General features: G+C 52.8%; 1 protein-coding gene across 1 annotated transcript in view; it reads right to left on the bottom strand.

Moving 5' to 3' along the window:
* Positions 1-2,442: 2,442 nt before the first annotated feature.
* LOC135217581 (mitochondrial glutamate carrier 1-like) overlaps positions 2,443-22,773 on the bottom strand; it is an 86,659-nt gene continuing 66,328 nt past the window's right edge. Inside the window, exons 7-9 of the mRNA XM_064253547.1 lie at positions 12,444-12,635; positions 4,284-4,434; positions 2,443-2,731 (exon numbers count right to left, since the gene is read on the bottom strand). Coding sequence (XP_064109617.1) covers positions 2,443-2,731; positions 4,284-4,434; positions 12,444-12,635 — 632 coding nt within the window. The remainder of the gene's footprint in view (positions 2,732-4,283; positions 4,435-12,443; positions 12,636-22,773) is intronic.

The raw sequence follows: 22,773 nt of genomic DNA, 5'->3' as shown, positions 1-22,773 counted from the left end.
TCCTTCGATAGTCTGAAGGCAGTCAGACTTAGAGCGGGGAGGTTCTTGTGAAATCTGTTGAAGTGAGGCTGTTTGAGAAGATCGCTCCTTAGTGGAAGCAATCTTGGGAAAATCTACTATCCACTCCAGTACCTCTGTGAACCAATCGAGAGCTGGCCAGAAGGGAGCGATTAGGGTCATTTTTGCTACCTCTGAGCAGGCGAACTTCCTCAACACTTCCCCATACTATCTTGAAAGGAGGGAAGGCGTACGTATCTAAACCTGCCCAATCTCCTAGCAGAAAGCTGTCTACGGCTACCGCTTGCGGATCCGAGATCGGGAGCAATAATTTTTCCAGCCTGTAGTTCTTGTTGGTTGCGAACAGTCTGTATTGGGTCTTCCCCACAGATGCCAAAGAAGTTGTTGGCGCAAACCTGAAGATTGGTAGTGTCCATTCCGTGGGTAGGACTTGGTCTTTTCTGCTCAACAGATCCGCACGGACATTTCTCTCATCCCTGCACAAACCTTGTGAGTTAGATTTTTAGATTTTCACCTTTCCTGAGCCCAAATCAGCAGATCCGTTTGCTGACTCGTACAGGGAGAAGGATGCGTCCCCCCCACCCGTTTCTTTATATATTGCAAGGGGCTGTTGTATTGTCCTGAGTGAACTTTGAACCACCAGACCTAGACCTGTTCCTCGAAATGAACTAGAGCCAGATGAATGGCTGTTAGTTCTTTCTTGTTTATGTGCCAGGACACTTGTTCTCCTTCCCAAGTGCCTGACACTTCTTTCGAACCTAAGGTTGCTCCCCACCCCGAATCTGAGGCGTCTGCAAATAACGATAGGCGAGGGTTCATTAAGTAAAGGGAGATCCCCTTGCTTAGTTTTTGTGGATCTAACCATCAGAGGAGATTCTCCTTGATTCTCTTCGACATTGGAAAGGTTTCTCAGTTCTTGAGACTTCCATCCCATCCATTTCTCCTTCAGGTAAAATTGAAGGGGTCTGAGGTGTAGTCTTCCTAAGGAAACGAACTGTTCCATCGAGGAGAGGGTCCCCAGTAGACTCATCCATTCCCTCGCGGAACAATGTTCTTTCCTTAAGAAGACTGCCACCTTTTCCAAGCAGCGTCTCTCCTTTCCTGCGAAGGATACGCTAGAAAATCCCGAGAATCCATCTGAATCCCCATGATAGACAATGCTTTGCTGCTGGGGAGTCAGCATGGATTTCTCAAGATTGACTAAAAGTCCCAGGGACTTTGTCAAGTTCAGAGTTAAGTAAAGGTCCTCCAGACATTGTTTCTCCGATTGGGCTCTTATTAGCCAATCGTCTAGATATAGTGAGATCCTGATCCCTTCCAGATGTAGCCAATAAGCTACGTTCTTCATGATGTCCGTGAAGACTTGAGGGGCAGTCGAAAGTCCGAAACACAATCGCTCGGAACTGAAATACTTTCCCTTGAAACATAAATCTTAGGTATTTCCGCGATGCCGGATGAATTGGGACATGGAAATAAGCATCCTGAAGGTCTAGGGACACTATCCAGTCCCCTGGACGAAGAGCAGACAGAACAGAGGAAGACGTCTCCATCGAGAATTTCTTTTTCATAACAAAGAAATTCAGGGCACTAACGTCTAGCACCGTTCTCCATCCCCCCGCCGATGCTTTTGGTACCAGGAACAACCGATTGTAAAATCCTGGAGACTGGAGATCTTGTACCAGCTCTACCGCTTCTTTCGATATCATCTGTTCCACTGCCTGAAGAATAGCTAAACTTCGGATCAGATCTGAGTATCTTGCACTCAACTCTCTTGGAGTTTGTCGTCAAAGGGAGGAATTTTTCCCTGAAGGGGATCAAATATCCTTTTTTTGCAGGATCGAGAGGGACCAAGAATCCGCTCCCTTCTGCGCCCAGACTTTTGCAAATGGAGTAGTCTGGCGCCTACTTTTGCTGGAAGGACTCTCTGTTCATCTAGATTTCCCGAAGGACCTTCTAGATGGTCTACTCCTCCGTTCTGGTCTGCGACCTCTAAGAGGGGTTCTAGAAGAGGAGGCACCTCGAAAGGGCTGCATAAAAGAGGGTCTCTCTCTTTTTTTCAAATAGGAACGGCGGGTCTAATAACTTTTTAGCCGAGTGTGTGAGGAGGATCCTGAGTTGCTTTCTCCGTTAAGGATTTTTGCTACCTCCTTAACTGTCTCCTGCGGGAACAGATGTGAGGAAAGAGGAGCGAAAAGAAGAGAGGATCTTTGGGTGCTTTCTCCGTTAAGGATTTTGGCTAACCCCTTACTTCCTCCATTGCGGGGAACAGATGTGAGAAACAGAAGGAAAAACGAAAAAAGAGGGTTTTTTTTAAAGAGGCCAATTTACGGTTTTGCTAGAAAAGAAACTAAAAGAACCGGTCTTCTTCTTTAACACTCCTGTTCCAACAGAGAGGCAACTTCTACTGAGCCGTCCATAACTGCTCTATTCCAGGCAAGCCAGAACACTTGAAAGCTCTTCCATAGAGACGAAATCCGTGTCTTGGGCTCTCTTGGCTAATGCTCCCAAGGCCCAGTCCATAAAATTGAAGACTTCTAAAGTCTTGAAGAGGCCCTTTAGAAGATAGTCCAATTCGCACATGCCCCATGTTGCCTTTGCAGAAAGCAAAGACTTCCTCCTGGATGCGTCTACCAAAGAGGCAAAATCAGCGTCAGCGGATGATGGGTGGCCTAATCCCATGGGCTCTTTGGTCTCGTACCACTCCCAGGTTTTCCTGTTAATTTGGAAGGAGGACAGGAAAAAAAACTGTTTTACCAGCTTCCCTTCTTGAAAGCTAGCCATTCCGTAAAGTTCTTTAAAGCCTTCTTCATGCATAATGGCTAGGGCGGCATCTTAACGAACTATAAAGACTTATGATCCTGGTGCTGGACATTAGTGATCCTGGTGAGGGAGGATCAGCAGGATGAAGGGAGTGTCCAAGAAACTCCTTGAGAAGCAGAAGTGAGAGCCTCTTGTAGTCTAAGACGCTGGACATCTACGGGCTTTTCTCATCGTCCGAAACTTCTTCCAAAGGCCCAACTGAAGGAGGACCCGTTTGGAAGTGATAGGGGCTCTTCCCGGGAGAAGTACTCCTTTCCCGAGAAGGACGTGCGCTGAATCTTCGACAAATTCCTATTTGCCGTCGAAGGAGGAGAAAAATTCCTAGTCACATAGGAAGAATGAGGCTCCTGGCAGTCAAAAACATTCTTGGTGCCTATTTATCTGATGTCCAAAAGACTCCTGGCGCTTGATAGGCTCTTGGCGCCCTGACTCAAGGCGCTTGAGAGGATCTCGGCGCCCTGACTCCTGACGCCTAACTGACTCCTGGCGTCCAACTGACTCCTGGCGCCCTGAATCCTGGCGCTTGAAAGGCTCTTGGCGCCTTACTGACTCCTGTAGTCTGACTGAATCCTTGCGTCTGACTGCCTCCTTGCGCCTGACTGACTCCTGGTTCCACTCTTGGTCCTGCAGTCCCCCAAAGGATCCTGATCTTGTACTGGTCTAGGTTCTCTTCCGGTTCCTTGAACCTGAACCGATCGAGACTCCTGCTCGATTCTAGGCGTCTAGAAGGGGAGCGGCTACGCACTTCCTGACGATGAATTGAGGCGCTTCTGTTCGGCTTCAAAACCTTGTCTAAAGGAGGGCGCTTATTTCTTGGGGAAGAGCGCCTACAGGGCGAAAGGAATCGCCTGTCAGGAGAAAAACTCCTGTCCAAAGAGTCTCTAGAAGAAGGAGATAATCGCCTTGGAGAGTGTGAGGGCTCTCTCCTAGCCGAAGAGGGGCGCTTAGAGGAACTCTTAACAGGGAGCGAAACATCTTTCCTCCTTGTTGAATCCTTGGTGAAGGAGCCTACCAGAGAGGATAACTGCTCCTGCAGGTTGATCAGGAACTTCTTCGTGGGATCCTGAAGAGAGACTCCTCCTGTCTCAGCTTCTTAGGATCCGAGGGCCAATTCTCAGGAAAATGCTCTGGGCTAGAATCAGCCGCGTCTCCTTTAGGAGCCTTCCAGGCTCTCTTCAAAGGGCGCGATTGAGATGCAGAACTCCATCCTCGTTTAGGAGAGGAAGAATCCGAGGCCGAAAAACACTCCCTTAGGATGCCCTTTCTGCGGCTATCCAAGGCAGCCTGGGACGCTACATCAGGATCTGCCGAAGGGACGCCTGACCGTTGGGGATGTTCTGCCTCCTCCCTGCGGCTTTCGACATTCCTCCTCCCTTGGTCCTGGGAGTTTGAAAGCGGTCTAGGCCTAGGAGCAATGTGGAACCGGTCAGACCGTCCCCTCCCACTGCAACTGGGGGACACTGCACAAATCACTATCACCACTCTTACCTTCGTTTAACGCTCGTAACTGAGCTTGAAGTTTCTTGATAGAAGCTTTAACATTTTCCCTTTCAGAGGAAGAATCCTTGGATTCAGTACCGGGAGAAGCAGCTGTGGCTAAGGGAAAAACGTTAGTAACAGGAGAGTTATGAAAGTCTTGTTCTAGAGAACAAGATCTACTTGATGATCTAACTGAAGCTTTCCTGATTCTATCCCTCTCAAGTTTCCTAACATAAGATGATAACTCCTTCCACTCAAGCTCTGTTAAATTCTCGCACTCAATACAGGTGTTGTTAATTGAACATTCATTATCTCTACATTTAGAGCAAACATTATGAGGGTCTACCGACGATTTCGGCAGCCTAACCTTACAATCTTCCCTATTACAAACCCTAAACATAGGTGAAGCCTTAGCGTCAGACATCGTGAAAGAGCAATCAAAATCAAAGTCGAAAAACAGTCCACAATAAGCGTATGCCAAGCCAGAGAAAAAACGGAATACGTCACCAAAAAACCAATCCAAATTCTTGGCAAACGAGTAGAAATCCAAAATGGAGGAACGAACAACAGATGTTGTTCGCTCAAGCGACCGAGAAAATCTGTCTTAGAAAACGGGAATGGTTCCGGATCCCGCCACCCAGCGGCGGGAATGGTGGATCACCAGACCTACCTGTCGCGTGTGCCGCGAGTTTTGAAATTCTGTCGGGACGACCGAGTCTATAGCTAAGTATATATCTGCTGGGTAAGTTTTCATGTACAAAATTGCATTTTTCCTAACTATACAAACCTGAGGTCCTTTACAATAGGAAGGTAACTAGCGGCAGCTGGAACGGTCGTAGGCTTCGAACAAGGGAGTTCGGTAGTTAACTGCCTGTCCGACAGTCTGCGTGCCTGGGAGGTGAAGAATCACTTTTGCTTTAGGCCCAGGAAAAATGCAGAGTGAGGGGTGGCATGAGGTGGGACTATGTGTAAAGGACCTCAGGTTTGTATAGTTAGGAAAAATGCAATTTTCGACAAATTGCCATTTGTTCCGATACGTAATACAAACCATCGGTCCTTTACAATAGGAAGACTCACTTCTTGGTGGGAGGAATCCGAGTCTTAAGAACAGACTGGTGTTCGCCCAACCTTGGATTCCCTCCCTGGTCGTAAGAGCAGAGGGAGGGATCCTAGCCTCTGCCCAATTGATAGGGGTATGTACCGCAGGATCAATGGTCAGACCTCTGGACCCAAGTAATAAGAGGGAGGCAAGATTACCTCTTAAAACTAGTAAGCGAGAACTTGTTCCTATTGCAAGAGGTAATATGAAGTCATGGGTTTGTCTCTTGTTGGCTTCCACTACCCCCCCCCTTGTTGGGGGAAGTGGTGGATATTCGCTCCTATCCCTAATGAAAGGGATAGGATGGGGCTCGGTCGAGTAGCTTACTTGTATCTAATCTTGCTCCAGCAAAGTGACGACCGAGTCCCTCTGCCCACAGGTAGAGGGGGAGAAAAAGATGGGGAAGAGAAGCCAGTCACACTCTCATTCACTCATCCATTCATGCAGTCACACCAGGATTCGATGCTGTTCTGTCCGCTCGGGTGCTGGGTAAGCTACACAACGTGTTGAGCAGCCACCACGGGTCCCAAGGAAAGTGTCCAAGGACCTGTGGGCAATATCCCGAAGGTAGGAGGAGGTGAAGGTGGTCTGGTTAGACCAGAACCCTGCCTTCAGGACCTGCGCGACGGAGAAATTCTTCTGGAACACAAGGGAAGGACCAATACCTCTGACTTCGTGGGCTCTCGGACGAAGGGTACCGATGTCGTCGCTACCATCAGCTTCGTACGCCCTCCTGATTACTTCACGTAGCCAGAAAGAAAGTGTGTTCTTGGATACTTCTTTCTTGGTCACCCCGGTGCTAACGAAGAGGCATCGACACTCAGGCCTGAGGTGTCGAGTTCTCTTCAGATAGCGCCGTAGCGCCCTCACAGGACAAAGCAGCATCTCATCCGTATCGTTGTCGGTGAAATCCTTTAGGGAGGGGATTGTGAAAGACTCGAACCGATTGTCAGGGACCAACGGATTCTGAGTCTTAGCTACGAAGTTCGGGACGAAATCGAGCATCACAGATCCCCATCCTCTGGTATGTTTAACGTCGAAGGAAAGACCATGAAGTTCCCCTACTCTCTTCGCCGATGCCAGGGCCAGCAAGAAGATGGTCTTGAGGGTCAGATCCGTCTGACGACTCTCGGAGTGGCTCGAAGGGTCTTCGAGTCAGGCTCCTAAGGACGAGAGTCACATCCCACCCCGGGGGCCTGAGTTCCCTGGGTGGGCAAGACCTCTCAAAGCTCCTCATAAGCAAGGAGATCTCAAACAAGTCCGAGATATCCACTCCCCTCAGTTTCAGGACTAGGGCCAGGGTGGCTCTATATCCTTTGACTGTGGGGACGGAGAGGAGCTTGTCTCGGCGAAGAAAAACAAGGAAATCCGCTACCTGCTGAAGAGTGGCTCTGAGAGGAGATAGACCCTGTCTACGACACCAACCACAGAAGACGGCCCACTTTCCCTGGTACACAGCTGCAGAGGACTGTCTGACGTGACCAGCCATCTCTGTTGCTGCTCTGCGAGAAAAGCCTCTCGCTCGCACAAGATGGTGGATAACAGCCAGCCGTGAAGATGTAGAGACTGGACTGTCCAGTGGTACCGTTCTACGTGTGGCTGGACGAGAAGGTTGTGCCAAGGGGGAAACTCTCTCGGTGCTTCTGCAAGCAGAGCCAGCAGGTCCAGATACCTTGGGAGCCACCAGGATCAGCACTCGGCTGATCACCTTGCGAATCAGGCAGAACGGGTGTTGAAGAGCATCCTCTGCAGCTGCCCATGGGTCCGGCACGGCTGAAAAGAAAACCTGAAGTTTCCTGTTGTGCCGGGTGGCGAACAGATCCACTACTGGACGCACCCACAAGTTGAAGAGCCTTTCCGCCACGTCTGAGTGTAGGGACCATTCGGTCCCTATCACCTGATCCCGATGGCTGAGCTTGTCTGCTACTACATTCCTCTTGCCTGACAGCTCTACCGAGTGAGCCACGGCCCACTCATGCACCTGCAGCGTCAACTGGTGCAACGGGAGGGACACTAGGCCCCCGTTTGTTGACGTATGCCACTACTGTGGTGTTGTCGCACATCAACACCACCGAGTGTCCCATCAAGCAGTCCCGGAACTCTTGGAGAGCGAGGAACGCTGCCTTGAGCTCCAGGACATTGATGTGAAGGTGCTTGTCGTGATGGTCCCACACTCCTGAAGTCAGCAACTCCTCATCTGAGGGACACGGGGAAGTACGGTGGGTCCTCTGCCTGTGACCAACTCTCCTTTAGTCTCCACTGAAGAGACCGCAGGTGAAGATGCCCGTGAGAGACTAACTTCTCGAGTGACGACAGGTGGCCGATCACGACCTGCCACTGCTGAGCTGACTGTTCCTGCCGAGACAGGAACCGGTCGGCTGCCTCCCTGAATCTGCTGATCCGCGAGTCTGCGGGGAAGACTCGCCCTGCTACCATGTCGATCAGCATACCCAGGTACTTCATCCTCTGCTTGGGTTCGAGCTCTGACTTCTCGAAGTTCACCACGATCCCCAGATTGCGGCAGAAGTCGATCCCTGTCCTGTAGCAACTGCGAGCTCCCCAGGACTAATCAGTCATCGAGATACCTCAGAAGACGTATCCCAGACGAGTGGGCCCAAGCAGACACCAACGTGAACACTCGCGTGAACACCTGTGGGGCGGCTGAGAGACCGAAGCAAAGTGCCCTGAATTGGTACACCAAAAAGTCCGTCCCCGTGAGGATGAAGCGGAGGTGTTACTTCCGGGAGGATTGATGGACGGGTATCTGGAAATACGCGTCCTTCAAATCCACTGAAAGTATGAAATTGTTCTCCCTGATAGAGTCGAGCACGGAACGTGCCGTCTCCATCGTGAACCGAGACTGGTGAACGAATCGGTTCAGGGGAGAGAGATCTATCACCGGGCGCCAGCCCCCCCAAGAATTCTCTACCAGGAAAAGGCGGCTGTAGAAGCCCGGTGACCGATCCAACGATCTCCACAGCTCCCTTGCTCAGCATGGTCTTGATTTCCTGTCGAAGGGCTACGTCCTTTGATGTTCCCGGAACGTAGGTCTGAAGATGGACCGGGTTGGAGGTGAGGGGTGGCCGAGATTCGAAGGGTAGTAGATATCCCTCCCGAAGGACGTCTACTATCCAGGTCTCCGCCCCGTAGCGCTGCCATGTTGCCCAATGGCTCGCCAGGCACCCCCCCACTTCCAGCAGCAGGTGAGGGGGAACGCCGTCCCTAGCGTTTCCCGCCTCTCTTCGACTTCTTCCCTGTCCCTCCTCGTGGAAAGGAGGGCTGGGAGGGGGGCTGATAGCGACCTCCCCTGGTAGAAGTCGAAGGCAGAGTCTTTCCTCGGGGCTTAGACAAAGCAACCGTCTTAGCAGCCAAGGAAGCGCTGACCAAGCTCTTGGGTTTGGCCACAGTTGATCGAGGCTGCCCATCCTTCGATACTGCCTGGTGTACCAGACGGTCACTGTCATCAGTGCGCCGTCTTTCCACCGCAGCGTCCACCATCTCTCTGGGGAGGAGATAGGAGGAACTCCGCACTGGTCCGTTGCAAAGGCCCAATGTCGCCTAACGCCCAGCCGCCCTGGACACTCGGGTAAGGACTGCGTCCCTACGCCTAAGTACCAGGTTGGCCCACAGGTTTACTGTCTGGTGGGCGAGGTAGGAGATGGCCCTACCCCCCGACTGGCAAAGTCTCCCGAAAGCCGGGTCCCCTTCAGGAATGATATTCCCAGAGGAAGCCGCGACCTAGGACACTGTGAGGGACCACAGGTCCAGCCAGGAGACTGCCCGGAAAGCCGCCATGGCGGTGGATTCCAGGGCAAGTGCCTCCTGCTGTGAGAACCACAAGTTCTCCGACAGAGCTGCTGCAAGAGGACCCCCCACCCCCCGGCAGTTAGCCTGGCTACCTCCGGGTTAACCTGTTTTGGGCGCATCGGATCCTCGGTAGGCACTAGAATTTCCTCTGTCACAGTAGAGGAGGGGGAAGTAGCTTAGACGACCTGCCAGACCGTAGCGAACCCTCTTGTCCGGAGACGAGCGAGTCCACCTGGCCCAGCACTGAGTCGGCCAGCTCCGATCGCGGCAGACCTACCGTCGCCCTGGGTTCCTTATTAAGCCCCCAGAACGACTTGAGCCGGGACGTGGGCTCAGAAGGTGGGAGCGGCGATCCTTCCCCGAGGTCGTTGTGCTGACGAATCAGCGCAATAACCTCTGCAAAATTCCTCTGGATCTCAGGAGTGACTGCATCTTGAGAAGTAGGACCGTCAAGCCCCTCCAGCAAGAACGACTCCTGAGACCCTCCTCCTTCAGAAGGAGGAACAGCGATAGACCCCTCCCCTCCCGGTCTCCTCCTGCCACTTGCGTGTACGACCTGGTCGGTTTGAGGACCGTGCCTGGGTCGTAGGGCGTTGTGGCGGGACCGTAAGGAGTGCGCCCCTCACAATCACTCCTTGTCGCCTTGCCCTTCCCGGTGTAGCCCAAGGAAGTTGAAGGAACAGGAGAGAAAGACCTGACGCTCCCCCCTCGCTCACTGGCAGAACCGGTGTGCTTGGAGGGCTGCAGGTGGCGATCGAGCTGCAGGCCTGGTCCCCCTATCCGTCAGGTCCCAGTGGGAGCAGCGGTCAGGGGACATGCAGAGGACACGTAGCAGCGGGACAGGTTCCTGTCCTATGCCGCGTCGAACTGCTGGAACCAGCCGGGGGCTGTTCCTGCGATCGAGGGGACCTCTTCCCAGCCTCAGCCCGTGAACCGGTCAGGGACCGGCACGCAACCCTGGTAGCCAGCTGGTCGCTACGAGAGCGATCGCTGGCCTGGCGAGAGTCACCTGAGGTGGTTTCTCACCAGCCTTTCGCTCCGTGCCTCTGTCCTGGCGCTGAGCGAACTCGGACGCCTGAGCCTTAACTGCACGGTCCGCCTGCAGGAGACCGTACACTCGGTACCTCTCGTGAACGAGAGGCCAAGCCGGAACCTGGTGTAGCGGCAGAGCCCCTAGCACCAGGCGAGGAAGTACCGGTGTCAGGCGGTACCCCTCTGGTCCCAGTCTTCTTCTTCCTTGTGGAAGGAGAGACAGGCCCCGCTCCCGAAGGAGCAGGAGGACCAGCAGAAGAACCCCCCGTCCCACCGGAGTGAGACGGGCCCTTAGAAGTTCCTGAGGGAGACCTCTTAGGGGGGGAGGAGGCAGCCTTCTTCTTCTTCGGCTTGGATGCCTTGGAAGTCGAAGGGGAAGAGGCGGCAGCAGGTGACGAAGAAGACGATGACAACAACACCTTTCTCTTCTTCTTCTTCTTCGTCAGCTCCCTCAGGGCAGACATCAGGTCCTCCATCCAGGATAGAGCCGGGGCTATTGCCAAAGCAACAGGTCCCGGCTGCACCTGTCCGGAGGGACCTGCGACTGGGGCAGCAACACCACGGGCTGGAACGACGTCGGCAGGGGCAGGAACAGCAGGAGCGGCAGGTACGGCAGGAGATGGGGCAGCAGCCAGCGACATGCTGGGTACCGGCGGCAGGTCCAGGAGGAAGCTCTTCGGGCACCAAAAGTCAGGGGCTGGCAGCGCGAAGAACCCGGGAGGGGGAGGCACGCCTCTCCTCGGCACGGCAGCAATCGGGGCCTGCACAGCGGCCGTAGGAGTCACTGTCATCACGTGCGGTGTGTAGACTAGGTGAGGAGGGGCGGCGTACCCTGGGGTCGAGACAGTGGTGGTGGTAGTGGTCACCACTCCATGGGTGACCGGAACAGCACCAGCCAGATGATGGAGCAGCCCCTGGACACTCAGCGTGCCCTGGAGACCCAGCGACACCCACACCTGGCCGAGGTCGTCGCCCGCAGCAGGAGCACCTGAGGAAGCAACAGTCGGGTTATGAGAAGGGGTTCCCCCTCGCGCGGGGGAGGCGAGCCCCACCCCAAGCGAACGGAAGACCCCAAATACAATTGAACGTTGGGGTATCTTGTCCCCTCCTCTACGCTCGACAGATCGGGGGAAGAGAAGGACCGAGAAACACCCCCCCCGAAGGGGAAGGAGCCATACGCGGGAACTTAGCCCGAGGCAGGAAGGAAGACGACATGTCTGTCACCAAAGGAGTTGCTGGAGAGCTTTCTGACGACTCCTTGGCAGGCTTACACTTCTTCCTCCTACCCTCGTACAGCACCCACTGCACCTCTGACCAATTAATGCACACATTACAGGGCTCGGCCCGAGAGCATTCATGCCCCCGACACCGAGCACAATACACACGAGGATCGACCTCGGGAAAGGAGCGAAAGACCCCGCACTTACGGCCCTCCACACCAGGGCAAACTCTGCGGCTGATGAGGGGGGCGCGGGGACAGCTCCAATTCACGAGATTCCATGTTAAATTGAAAGTAATAAAGAAAGTCACACATACTTACAATAAACTTTCACTACACTGACAAACCAAGTCAAAGAAAAACACAACCAAAGCATACGACGATGAAGCGGGCAGAGAGCGTGACGAACACGTCCTCCACCAGCACGGGGGAAAGCAAAAGTGATTCTTCACCTCCCAGTCGCGCGGCGCAGGCACTGTCGGAAGGGCAGTTAACTACCGAACTCCCTTGTTCGAAGCTTACGACCGTTCCAGCTGCCACTAGTTACCTTCCTATTGTAAAGGACCTCAGGTTTGTATTACGTATCGGAACAAACCTACATTCTAAAGCTTATCTAAAACAATACAAAAAGAAATGTACAGAGAAAATCAGTATTTTTCTCTTGATGAAGACAAGATTAGTACTTCTGTAATCTCAGAGCAAACCGTACACAGAATTGGAAATACCAAAGGAAAATGGACAGAAAGCCCAGGGAAAAGCTATTCATGAAACTCGCAGACAAATAATGAATGAATATGGACTGAGTCGGGAAATAATGGATCTGTATGAACAGGTACTATGCATGCCTATTCTTTTTGTTTGACAATCTTTGCTTAGGAACATTTTATGATCAATGAAATTGGCATGATACTTTATGGGTTTCTTGTACAACAAATATCCATTATTAGCGCTAATACATTAGCAACATACCTGATCCGTCATTCTTGCGTGGACCAAGAGAGTTTAGATGAGCAAATAATGGGAAATAGACAACTGAAAACGAGACATCTCGCAACATGGTGGCAGCTGTCCCCTTGTATAAACCAAGAATTCCTTTTTCCCGTAAAAGCTGAAGTGTAATTGACGTTGCAGAAATCTTTGGAATACTAGCAGTTTGTCCACCTGAAAAAGAGAAGAAATGAATATTCTTCTAATGGGCCACTATATATCTTTACATTTGGTTTTAAATATGATATTGTTAAGATACAATAAAGTTTGTTCATACTTACCTGGCAGATATATATATAGCTGTATTCTCTGAAGTCCGACAGAATTTCTAAAACTTACGACACACGTAGTGGGAGTTGGTGGTTAGTACCCATTCCCGCCACTGGGAGGCGGGTATCAGGAACCATTCCCATTTTCTATCAGATTTCTATCTCCACTGTCTCCTGAGGGGAGGTGGGTGGGTACTAAAAATATATATATCTGCCAGGTAAGTATGAACAAACTTTATTGTATCTTAACAATATCATTTTGTTCATGAACTTACCTGTCAGATATATATAGCTGAATCCCACCTTTGGCGGTGGGAGAGACAGAAAAAGGATTTTAGGAAACATATAAATGAGATGATTGACATCTTGGTTCCTTACCTGTTAGCATAGCTGACTTCGTGATTACTGTCACCCAAGCCTGCTTCTGCTTCACTAGAGTTACCAACAAGGTAGTGACCTGTGTAGTTGGTGCGCTCTAGATGATCTGTCAACGGGGACGGGACCACAATGTGACTAGACCATGACCATACTTCTGAGGGCAACGAGGCAAAACCACCACCTAAGTTAGCCTAACAACAAACTCCCATATACCAAAGGCTAAAGGAAGGGACGACCGTACTCGGCGCCCGACCCTACAACCATAAACATTACAAATATAAAAAACTCACTTACCCTTTTCTATGGGAAAGATGAGTGCTACCTCCTGCCCCCAAAATAGTGTCTGCGGCGACGTATGGTCCGAGAGAGTAACAGTTTTTCATAGGTCGTCTCACCTCCCGTAGGTAGTGCGAGGCGAACACTGAGTTACTCCTCCAAAAAGTAGCACTTAAAATGTCTTTAAGAGCCATGTTTTTCTGAAAGGCTATTGAGGTCGAAATAGCCCTGACTTTGTGCGCATTAACTTTTAGCAGCTTAAAGTCGCTGTCTTTGCAAGAAGAGTGCGCCTCCTTAATGGTGTTTCTTAAAAAGAATGCCAGAGCATTCTTGGACATGGGCATGTTTGGTCTCTTGACCGAACACCATAAGTTCTCTGCAGAACCTCTACAATCCTTCGTTCTACGAAGATACTCTCTAATAGAGCCCTAACAGGACACAGGACTCTTCTGGCTCTTGACCCATGATCTCTGCCATACCCTTGATCTCGAACGTTTTAGGCCACGGATTGGAAGGGTTTTCGTTTTTGGCTAGAAACGACATACCCAAAGAGCAGACCGCATTATGCCCTTTGAAGCCGACGTGTTTACTAATAGCCTGTATTTCGCTAACTCTTTGCCGTCGCCAGAGCAGTTAGGAATACAGTTTTCTTCGTCAATCTCGTAGAGACGTTAGAGTAAAGAGGTTCAAAGCGATTTGACATTAAATATTTGAGGACCACATCCAGGTTCCACGAAGGTAACTTCGGTAGCGGCACCTTGGTCGTCTCGAAAGATTCTCAATAGATCATGGAGATCCTTGTTATTAGCGAGGTCAAGACCTCTATGGCGAAAAACTACAGATAAGACGCTTCTGTAGCCTTTAATGGTTGACACGGCAAGCTTCAGATCTTGTTTAAGATAAAGCAAGAAGTCGGCGATCTGGCTCACAGAGGTAGTGGTAGAGGAAACTCCTTTTCTCTTACACCAACTTCTAAAGGCTGCCCACTTCGATTGGTAAACCACGATTGATGATGGTCTCTCGCGGTGGCGATAGCTTTAGCCACTGATTTCGAAAAAACCTCTCGCTCTGGCCAACTTCTGGATAGTCTGAACGCAGTCAGACTCAGAGCGGAGAGGTTTTTGTGGTACCTCTCGAAGTGGGGCTGTTTGAGTAGATTCTCTCCTTAACGGAAGAGATCTCGGATAATCCACCAGGTAAAACATCACCTCTGTGAACCAGATCGCTGCGGGCCAAAAGGGGGCGATTAAAGTCAACCTCGTCCCCTCCGATGCTGCGAATTTTCTCATCACCTCCCCCAGGATCTTGAAGGGGGGAAAAGCGTAGAGATCTAGGCCCGTCCAATCCCATAGAAGGGCGTCTACTGCTACTGCTCCCGGATCGAGAACCGGGGAGCAATACAGGGGAAGTCTCGCCGTCCTTGATGTTGCAAAGATGTCCACTAAGGGACATCCCCAAAGGACCCCACAGCTCCTGGCATACGTCTTTGATTGAGGGTCCCACTCTGTCGGCAATAACTGTCCTTGTCGACTGAGGAGATCTGCCCGGACGTTCTCTACTCCGGCAATGAACCTTGTCAATATCGTGACTTCTCTCTCCTTTGCCCAAAGTAGAATCTCTTTCGCTAGAGCGAACAGGGAGCGAGAGTGTGTTCCTCCTTGTTTCTTCAAGTATGCCAGGGCTGTGTGTTGTCCGAGTTGACTTGAACTACACGACGGAGACTTTGTTCTGGAAGAACTGGAGCGCTAATTGAACCGCTGCCAGCTCTTTGAAGTTGATATGCCAGGTTACCTGTTACCCCTCTCCAGGTACCTGACACTTCCTCCCCCCCTAGAGTTGCTCCCCACCCCGTGGATGACGCGTCGGAGAACAACACTAGGTCGGGGTTCCTGGAAGCTTGAGGGTTATGCCCTCTGACAGCTTCCACGGATCGAGCCACCATCTTAGATGGTTCTTCACCTCTTCCGAGATGCTTAACTTCATGTCGAAGTTGTCCTTGTCTGTCCAGTTGTCCGACAGAAAGAACTGAAGAGGTCGGAGGTGTAGCCTCCCCAGGGAAACAAACTTCTCCAGCGAGGAAATGGTCCCCCAGCAGACTCATCCATTCCCTCACCGAGCATGAATCCTTCCCTAGAAAGGCTGACACTTTTTCTATGCCTTGTTGCTGACGTTCCTGGGACGGAAAAGCCCGAAAAGCCACTGAATCCATCTGAATCCCCAGATACACGATGGACTGTGTTGGGGTCAGATGTGACTTTTCGAAGTTTCACCAGAAGTCCCAGGGACCGCAGCTAAAGACAGAGTCGTTTGCATGTCCTTCAGGCACTTGGGTCTGCGAGGAGGCTCGTATGAGCCATCGTCCAGAATAGAGCGAGATTCTGATGTTGGAAAAGATGGAGCCACCTCGCCACGTTCTTCATTAAGATGGTGAAGATAAAAGGGGCCGTACTCAGTCCGAAACAAAGAGCCCTCCCTGAATTGAAAGACCTTCCCTTTCAGTATGAACCGAAGGTACTTCATCGATTGGGGATGTATCGGGACGTGAAAGTAGGCGTCCTGTAGGTCGAGTGATACCATCCAATCTCCAGGGTCTTAAGGCCCCAGAACTGAACTGAGGTGTCTCCCATCTTGAAACCTCTGCTTTTCTATAAAGAGGTTTAGAAACGACTTACGTCCAAGACCGGCCGCCACCCTCCCGATTGTTCGGTACAAGAAACAATCTGTTGTAAAATCCTGGCGTTGCCAGGTCTAAAACCTGTTCCACTGCTCGTTTCTCGAGCATCTGCTCGAGCAGGTCGAAAAGTATCCTCCGTTTTGTTTGAGGATACGATGGGGACAAGTCCCTGGGAGTGGAAGTTAACGGGGGCGGCTTTATGAAAGGGATCTTGTAACCCTTCTCTATGACGTCGAGAGACCAGGTGTCCGCCTCTCTTTCTCTCCAGGCTTCTGCAAACAACTGCAGCCTGGCTCCTACCGGTGGCTGAAGGAACGATCTGTCACTTCTTGCCCCGTAGACTTGGAAGGGGCTCTACCTCTAGGAAGGCTTCTTCCTCGGGGAGACGATCTAGCGGAAGTCCCTCCACGAAAGGGCTTCTGCTTTCTAAACGGTTGGGCTCCTGAAGACATTGAAGGGCCAGCCCGGACGTCTCGAAGACTGAGCCAACAGGTCTTGCGTGGCTTTCTCTTGAAGACTAACTGCCAGATCCTTCACCATAGCTTGGGGGAAGAGATGACTCGAGAAGGGAGCATACAAAAGTTCTGTCCTCTGTGCGGGAGAGACAGACTTAGCCACAAAGTTGCAATAAAGCGACCTTTTCTTCAGCACCCCTGCTGAAAAATGACAATTTGTCGAAAATTGCATTTTTCCTAACTATACAAACCTGAGGTCCTTTAACAATAGGAAGTAGCTAGCGGCAGCTGGAACGGTCGTATGCTTCGAACAAGGGGAGAACGGTAGTTAACTGCTTGTCCGATCGTCGCGCCAAATCACTTTTGCTTTTGGCCCATGCAAAATACGCAGAGTGAGGGGTGGCATGAGGAGGGACTATATGTTAAAGGACCTCAGGTTTGTATAGTTAGGAAAAATGCAATTTTCGACAAATTGTCATTTGTTCCGATACGGTAATACAAACCCTCGGTCCTTTAACAATAGGAAGACTCACTTCTTGGTGGGAGGAATCTGAGTCTTTTTGATGAACAGACTGGTGTTCGTCCATCCCTGGAATGCCTCCCTGGTCGTAAGAGCGAGGGAGGGATCCAAGCCTCTGTCCGATTGATCGGGTGTGCACCGCAGGATCAATGGTCAGTACCTCTGGGCCGAGTACTAAGAGAGAGGCAAGAGTATCTCTTTGTACCAGCATTGTAAGAAACTTTTTCCTTTACATGAGCAAATGTAAAGTAATGGGTTTGTCTCATGTCGGCATCCACTTTCTCCCCCTTGTTGGAGAAAGTGGTGGATATTTACTCCTATCTCTAGTTAAAGAGGTAGGATGGAGCTCTGTTGAATAGCTTACCTGCATCTGACTCCCTTCCAGCAAGGTAACGACCGTATCCTCTGCCCACAGGTAGAGGTAGAAAAAGATGTGAAGAGAAGCCAGTCATCTCTCATTCACGCATTCATTCTCCCAGTCATACCAGAATCGATGCTGTTCTGCCTGCTCGGGTGCTGGGTAAGCTTACACAACGTGTTGAGCAGCCACCACAGGTCCCAAGGAAAAAAGTATCCAAGGATTGTGGGCAATATCCCGAAGGTAGAAGGACGTGAAGGTGGTCTGGTTGGCCCAGACACCTGCCTTCAGGACCTGCGCCATGGAGAAGTTCTTACGGAACGCTAAGGAGGGTCCGATACCTCTGACTTCGTGGGCTCTCGGACGGAGCGTACGGATGTCGTCGCTACCATCTTAGCTTCGTACCGCTCTCCTGATCACCTCACGCAGCCAGAAAGAAAGCGTGTTCTTGGAGACTTCTTTCTTGGTAACCCCAGTGCTAACGAAGAGGCGTCGACACTCAGGCCTGAGATGTCGAGTTCTCTTCAGATAGCGCCGTAGCGCCCTCACAGGACAAAGCAGCATCTCATCCGCATCGTTATCGGTGAAGTCCAGGAGGGAGGGGATCGTGAAAGCTCGAACCTGTCGTCAGGGATCGACGGATTCTGAGTCTTAGCTACGAAGTTCGGGACGAAATCGAGCGTCACAGATCCCAGCCTCTGGTATGTTTAACATCATAAGAAAGGCCATGTAGTTCCCCTACTCTCTTCGCCGATGCCAGGGCCAGCAAAAAAAAAAACAAGAAGAGGGTCTTGAGGGTCAGATCCCTGTCTGACGACTCTCGGAGTGGCTCGAAGGGTCTTCGAGTCAAACTCCTAAGTACGAGAGTCACATCCCACGCAGGGGGCCTGAGTTCCCTGGGTGGGCAAGACCTTTCGAAGCTCCTCATAGCAAGGATATCTCGAACGAATTCGAGATGTCCAGTCCCCTCAGTTTTAGGACGAGGGCCAGGGCGGCTCTATATCCCTTAACTGTGGTACTGAGAGGAGCTTCTCTCGCGAAGAAACACGAGGAAATCCGCTACCTGCTGAAGAGTGGCTCTGAGAGAGACAGACCCTGTCTACGACACAACCACAGAAGACGGCCCACTTCCCTGGTACACAGCTGCAGAGGACTGTCGGACGTGTCCAGCCATCTCTGTTGCTGCGCTACAGATAAAAAGCCTCTCGTTCGCAAGAGATGGTGGATAACATCCAGCCGTGAAGTTGAAGGGACTGGACTGCTTGTGGTACCGTTCTACTTTGTGTGGCTGGGCTAGAAGGTTGTGCCAAGTGGGTAGCTCTCTCGGTGCGTCCGCAAGAAGAGCCAGCAGGTCCGGATACCAAACGGCTTGTGGTTCGTTTGGGAGCCACCAGGATCATTCTGAGATTGGGAGTGACCAGCGCTCGACTGATCACTTTCCGAATCAGACAGAAGGGAGGAAAGGCGTAAGCGAAGAGGTTGTCCCAGGGGTGTTGAGCGTCCTCTGCAGCTGCCCATGGGTCCGGCACAGCTGAAAAGAAAACCTGAAGTTTTCTGTTGTGCCGGGTGGCGAACAGGTCTACAGACCGGTCGCCCCCACAGGTTGAAGAGCCTTTCCGCCACGTCTTGGTGTAGAGACCATTCGGTCCCTATCACCTGATCCGACGGCTGAGCTTGTCTGCTACTACATTCCTCTTGCCTGGAATGTAGCGTGCTGACAGCTCTATCGAGTGAGCCGTGGCCCACTCGTGCACCTGCACCGTCAACTGATGGAGCGGAAAGAGACACTAGCCCCCCCTGCTTGTTGACATATGCCACTACTGTGGTGTTGTCGCACATCAACACCACTGAGTGTCCCACCAAGCGGTCCTGAAACTCTTGGAGAGCGTTGAACGCCGCCTTGAGTTCCAGGACATTGATGTGAAGGTGCTTTTCGTGATGGTCCCACACACCTGCAGTCAGCAACTCCTCCAGGTGTGCGCCCCATCCCTCGGTCGATGCGTCTGAGAACAGAAGCATCTCCTGGGGGGGAGTGCGTATGGGCACTCCTCTTAAGAGGTTCTTGTCGTCGAGCCACCAGGCTAGGTCCTGCCTCACCTTGTCCGTGATAGCCACGGGAAAGTAAGGAGGATCCTTGGCCTGAGACCAACTCTCCCTTAGTCTCCACTGGAGAGACCGCAGGTGAAGACGCCCGTGAGGGACTACTTCTCGAGTGACGACAGATGGCCGATCACGACTTGCCATTGCTGTGCTGCCTGTTCCTGCCGAGACAGGAACCGGCCGGCTGCCTCCCTTGAATTTTGCTGATACGCAAGTCTGCGGGAAAGACCTGTCCCTGCTACCGTGTCTATCAGCATACCCAGGTACTTCATCTTCTGCTTGGGTTCGAGGTCGGACTTCTCGTAGTTTATCACGATCCCCAGATCGCGACAAAACTTGAGGAGTCGATCTCTGTCCTGTAGCAACTGCGAGCGGTGGGAGCTCGCCAGGACTAGCCAATCGTCGAGATACCTCAGCAGACGTATCCCGTTCGAATGGGCCCAAGCCGACACCAGAGTGAACACTCGCGTGAACACCTGTGGGGCGGTTGAGAGACCGAAACAAAGTGCCCTGAATTGGTACACAACAGTCCCGGTCGAAGATGAAGCGGAGGTGGTACTTTCTGGAGGACTGATGGATGGGTATTTGAAAATACGCGTCCTTCAGGTCCACTGAAAGCATGAAATCGTTCCCCCTGATCGAGTCGAGCACTGAGCGTGCCGACTCCATCGTGAACCGCGTCGTGCGAACGAAGCGGTTCAGGGGAGAGAGGTCTATCACCGGACGCCAGCCCCCCGATGCCTTCTCCACTAGGAAGAGGCGGCTGTAAAAGCCCGGTGACTGGTCCTCCACGATTTCTAAACAGCTCGTTTCGCCAGCATGGTCTTGATCTCCTGTCGAAGAGCGTTGTCCTTTGCTGATCCCCGGACATAGGTCTGTAGATGGACCGGTTTGGAGATGAGGGGGGGCCGAGACTCGAAGGGTAGTAGATATCCCTCCCGAAGGACGTCTACTATCCAGTTCTCGGCGCCGGTAGCGCTGCCAAGTCGCCCAATGGCTCTCTAGGCACAACCCCCCCTTCCGGCGAGCAGGTGAGGGGGAAAACGCCGTCCCTAGCGTTTTCGTCCCCCCCTCGTTTCGACTTCTTTTCCAGCAGCCTCCGTGGGAAAGGAGGGCTGGGAGGAGGGCTGGTTGCGGCCTCCTCTAGCAGAAGTTGAAACAACTGGAGTCTTCACACGGGTTTGGACGGTGCAACCGTCTTCGCCGCCGTGGAAGCGCTAGCCAAGCTCTTTGGTTTGGCCGCAGTTACTCGAGATTGCCCAGAAACCTTCGAGACTGCCTGGTGGACTAGCGGTCACTCTCGTCAGTTGCGCCGCCGTTCCACCGCAGCGTCCACCATCTCTCCAGGAAAGAGAGCTGGGGAACTCCTAAGAGGTCCATTTCGTAGCCCGAGTGCCCGCCTCACGCCCGGCCCCCTTGTCCACTCGGGTAAGGACTGCGTCCCTACGTCGAAGAACCAAGTTGGCCCACAGGTTAGCAGTCTGATGGGCGAGGTAAGAGATTGCTCTTCCTCCAGACTGGCACAGTCTCCTGAAAGAAGCGTCGTCTTCGAGAGCAGAACTCCCAGAGCCGCCGCTACTTTGGATATTGTGAGGGACCACAAATCACCAGGAAAACTGCCTCTGGAATGCTGCCATAGCGGTAGATTCCAGGGCAAGTGCCTCCTGCTGCGAGAACCATAGGTTCTCCGACAGGAGCTGCTGCAGGGACACACCTGGAGTCAGCCTCGCTAACTCCGGGTTAACCTGTTTCGGCAGTATCGGGTCTTCCGAAGGCACGTAAAATCGCCTCTGCCGCTGTAGAGGAGGAGGAAGCAGCTTAGAGGACCGTCCGGATTTTAGCGAGTCCTCCCGTCCTGAGACGAGATTCTCCACCTGATCCAGGACCGAGTCCGCAAGCTCCGATCGTGGCAACCCCACCATCATTTTGGGCTCCCTCTTGGGACCCCAAAATGATTCGAGCCGGGACGTGGGCTCTGCTGGTGGTAGCGGCGATCCTTCCGCAAGGTCATTATGCAGACGCATCAGCTTAATGACCTCTGCGAAGTTCCTCTGTATCTCAGGCGTTACAGCGTCTTGTGGAGTAGGACCGTCCAGTCCCTCCAGCAAGAGCATATCCCTCGATACTCCTCCTTCAGAAGGAGGAACAGCGACAGATCCCTGACGGTCGCCTCCAACTACTTGCGCGTACGTTCTGGTCGGTCCCCTAAGACCGTGCCTGACCTTCCGTACGGCGTCATAGCTGGGTCACGAGCGGCGCACCTCTCGTGATCGCTCCTCGGTACCTCGCTCCTCCCGGTATAGCCCGAGGAGGTTGAAGGTACGGAGAGGCCGGACAGAACCTGAACTCCCGCCCATCCCCCCCTCGCTCGCTGGCAGGACCAGCGTGCGTGGAGGGCTGCTGCTGATCGTCAACCCGCGGTGACGGTCGAGCAGCAGGCCTAGCCTTGCCGCTCGCCTGGCGATTGGCTCGGCTGAGAACGTCGAGACCGTCTCTAGCGTCAGGCGCGAGCTGCCGCTGGTCTCCGCTCCGCCCCCCGGGTCCCATCGGGAGCGGCGGACGGGTGACCTGCTAGGCTTCTCTGGTCGCGTCGAGACCGGCCAGCGTCCTCTCTGCGCGTCGGCAAAACCGCTGGTACCAGCCGTGGCTGGTACCGGCGGCCGTGGGGACTCCTTCCTCGCCTCAACCCGTGGCCGGTCAGCGACCATCACGTCAGCCCGAGCAGCCAGTTGATCGCTTGCGAGAGCGTGACTGGCTGGGCGAGAGTCGTGTGCACGACTCTCGCCAGTCTTCTGCTCCGACGCCGCTGTCTTGACGGCGAGCGAGCTCGGGCGTCAAAACTTTGGCTGGACGGTCCTCTTTGGAAGAGCGTCCACTCGGTGCTTCTCGCGAACCGAACGAAGCGGCCGAGACGGAACCTGGTTTAGCGGCCAGAACCGCTAGCACCAGGTGAGGACGCACCAGCCGAGGCTGGTGCACCTCTGGTCCCCGTCGACTTCTTCTTTGCAGAAGAAGCGACGGGCCCCGTTCCCGAAGGAACAGGAGGACCAGCAGAAGAGCTCCCCAGCTCGCCTGAGCGAGCCGGGCCCTTAGAAGATCCCGAAGGAGTCTTCTTAGGGGGGGAGGAGGCACCCTTCTTCTTCTTCGGCTGTTTAGCCTTAGAAGTCGAAGGGGAAGGAGAGGCAGCAGACGACGAAGAAGACGATGAAGACGACGACGACACCTTCTTTCCTCTTCCTCTTCTTCTTCGCCTGGCTCCGCAGAACAGACCGTCAGGTCTTC

This window comes from Macrobrachium nipponense, chromosome 7 (genome assembly GCF_015104395.2).
Source record: "Macrobrachium nipponense isolate FS-2020 chromosome 7, ASM1510439v2, whole genome shotgun sequence".
In the NCBI taxonomy this organism is placed as follows: Eukaryota; Metazoa; Arthropoda; class Malacostraca; order Decapoda; family Palaemonidae; genus Macrobrachium; species Macrobrachium nipponense.
Note: the sequence above shows the minus strand (reverse complement) of the source record. Positions and strands in the feature narration are given on the sequence as shown.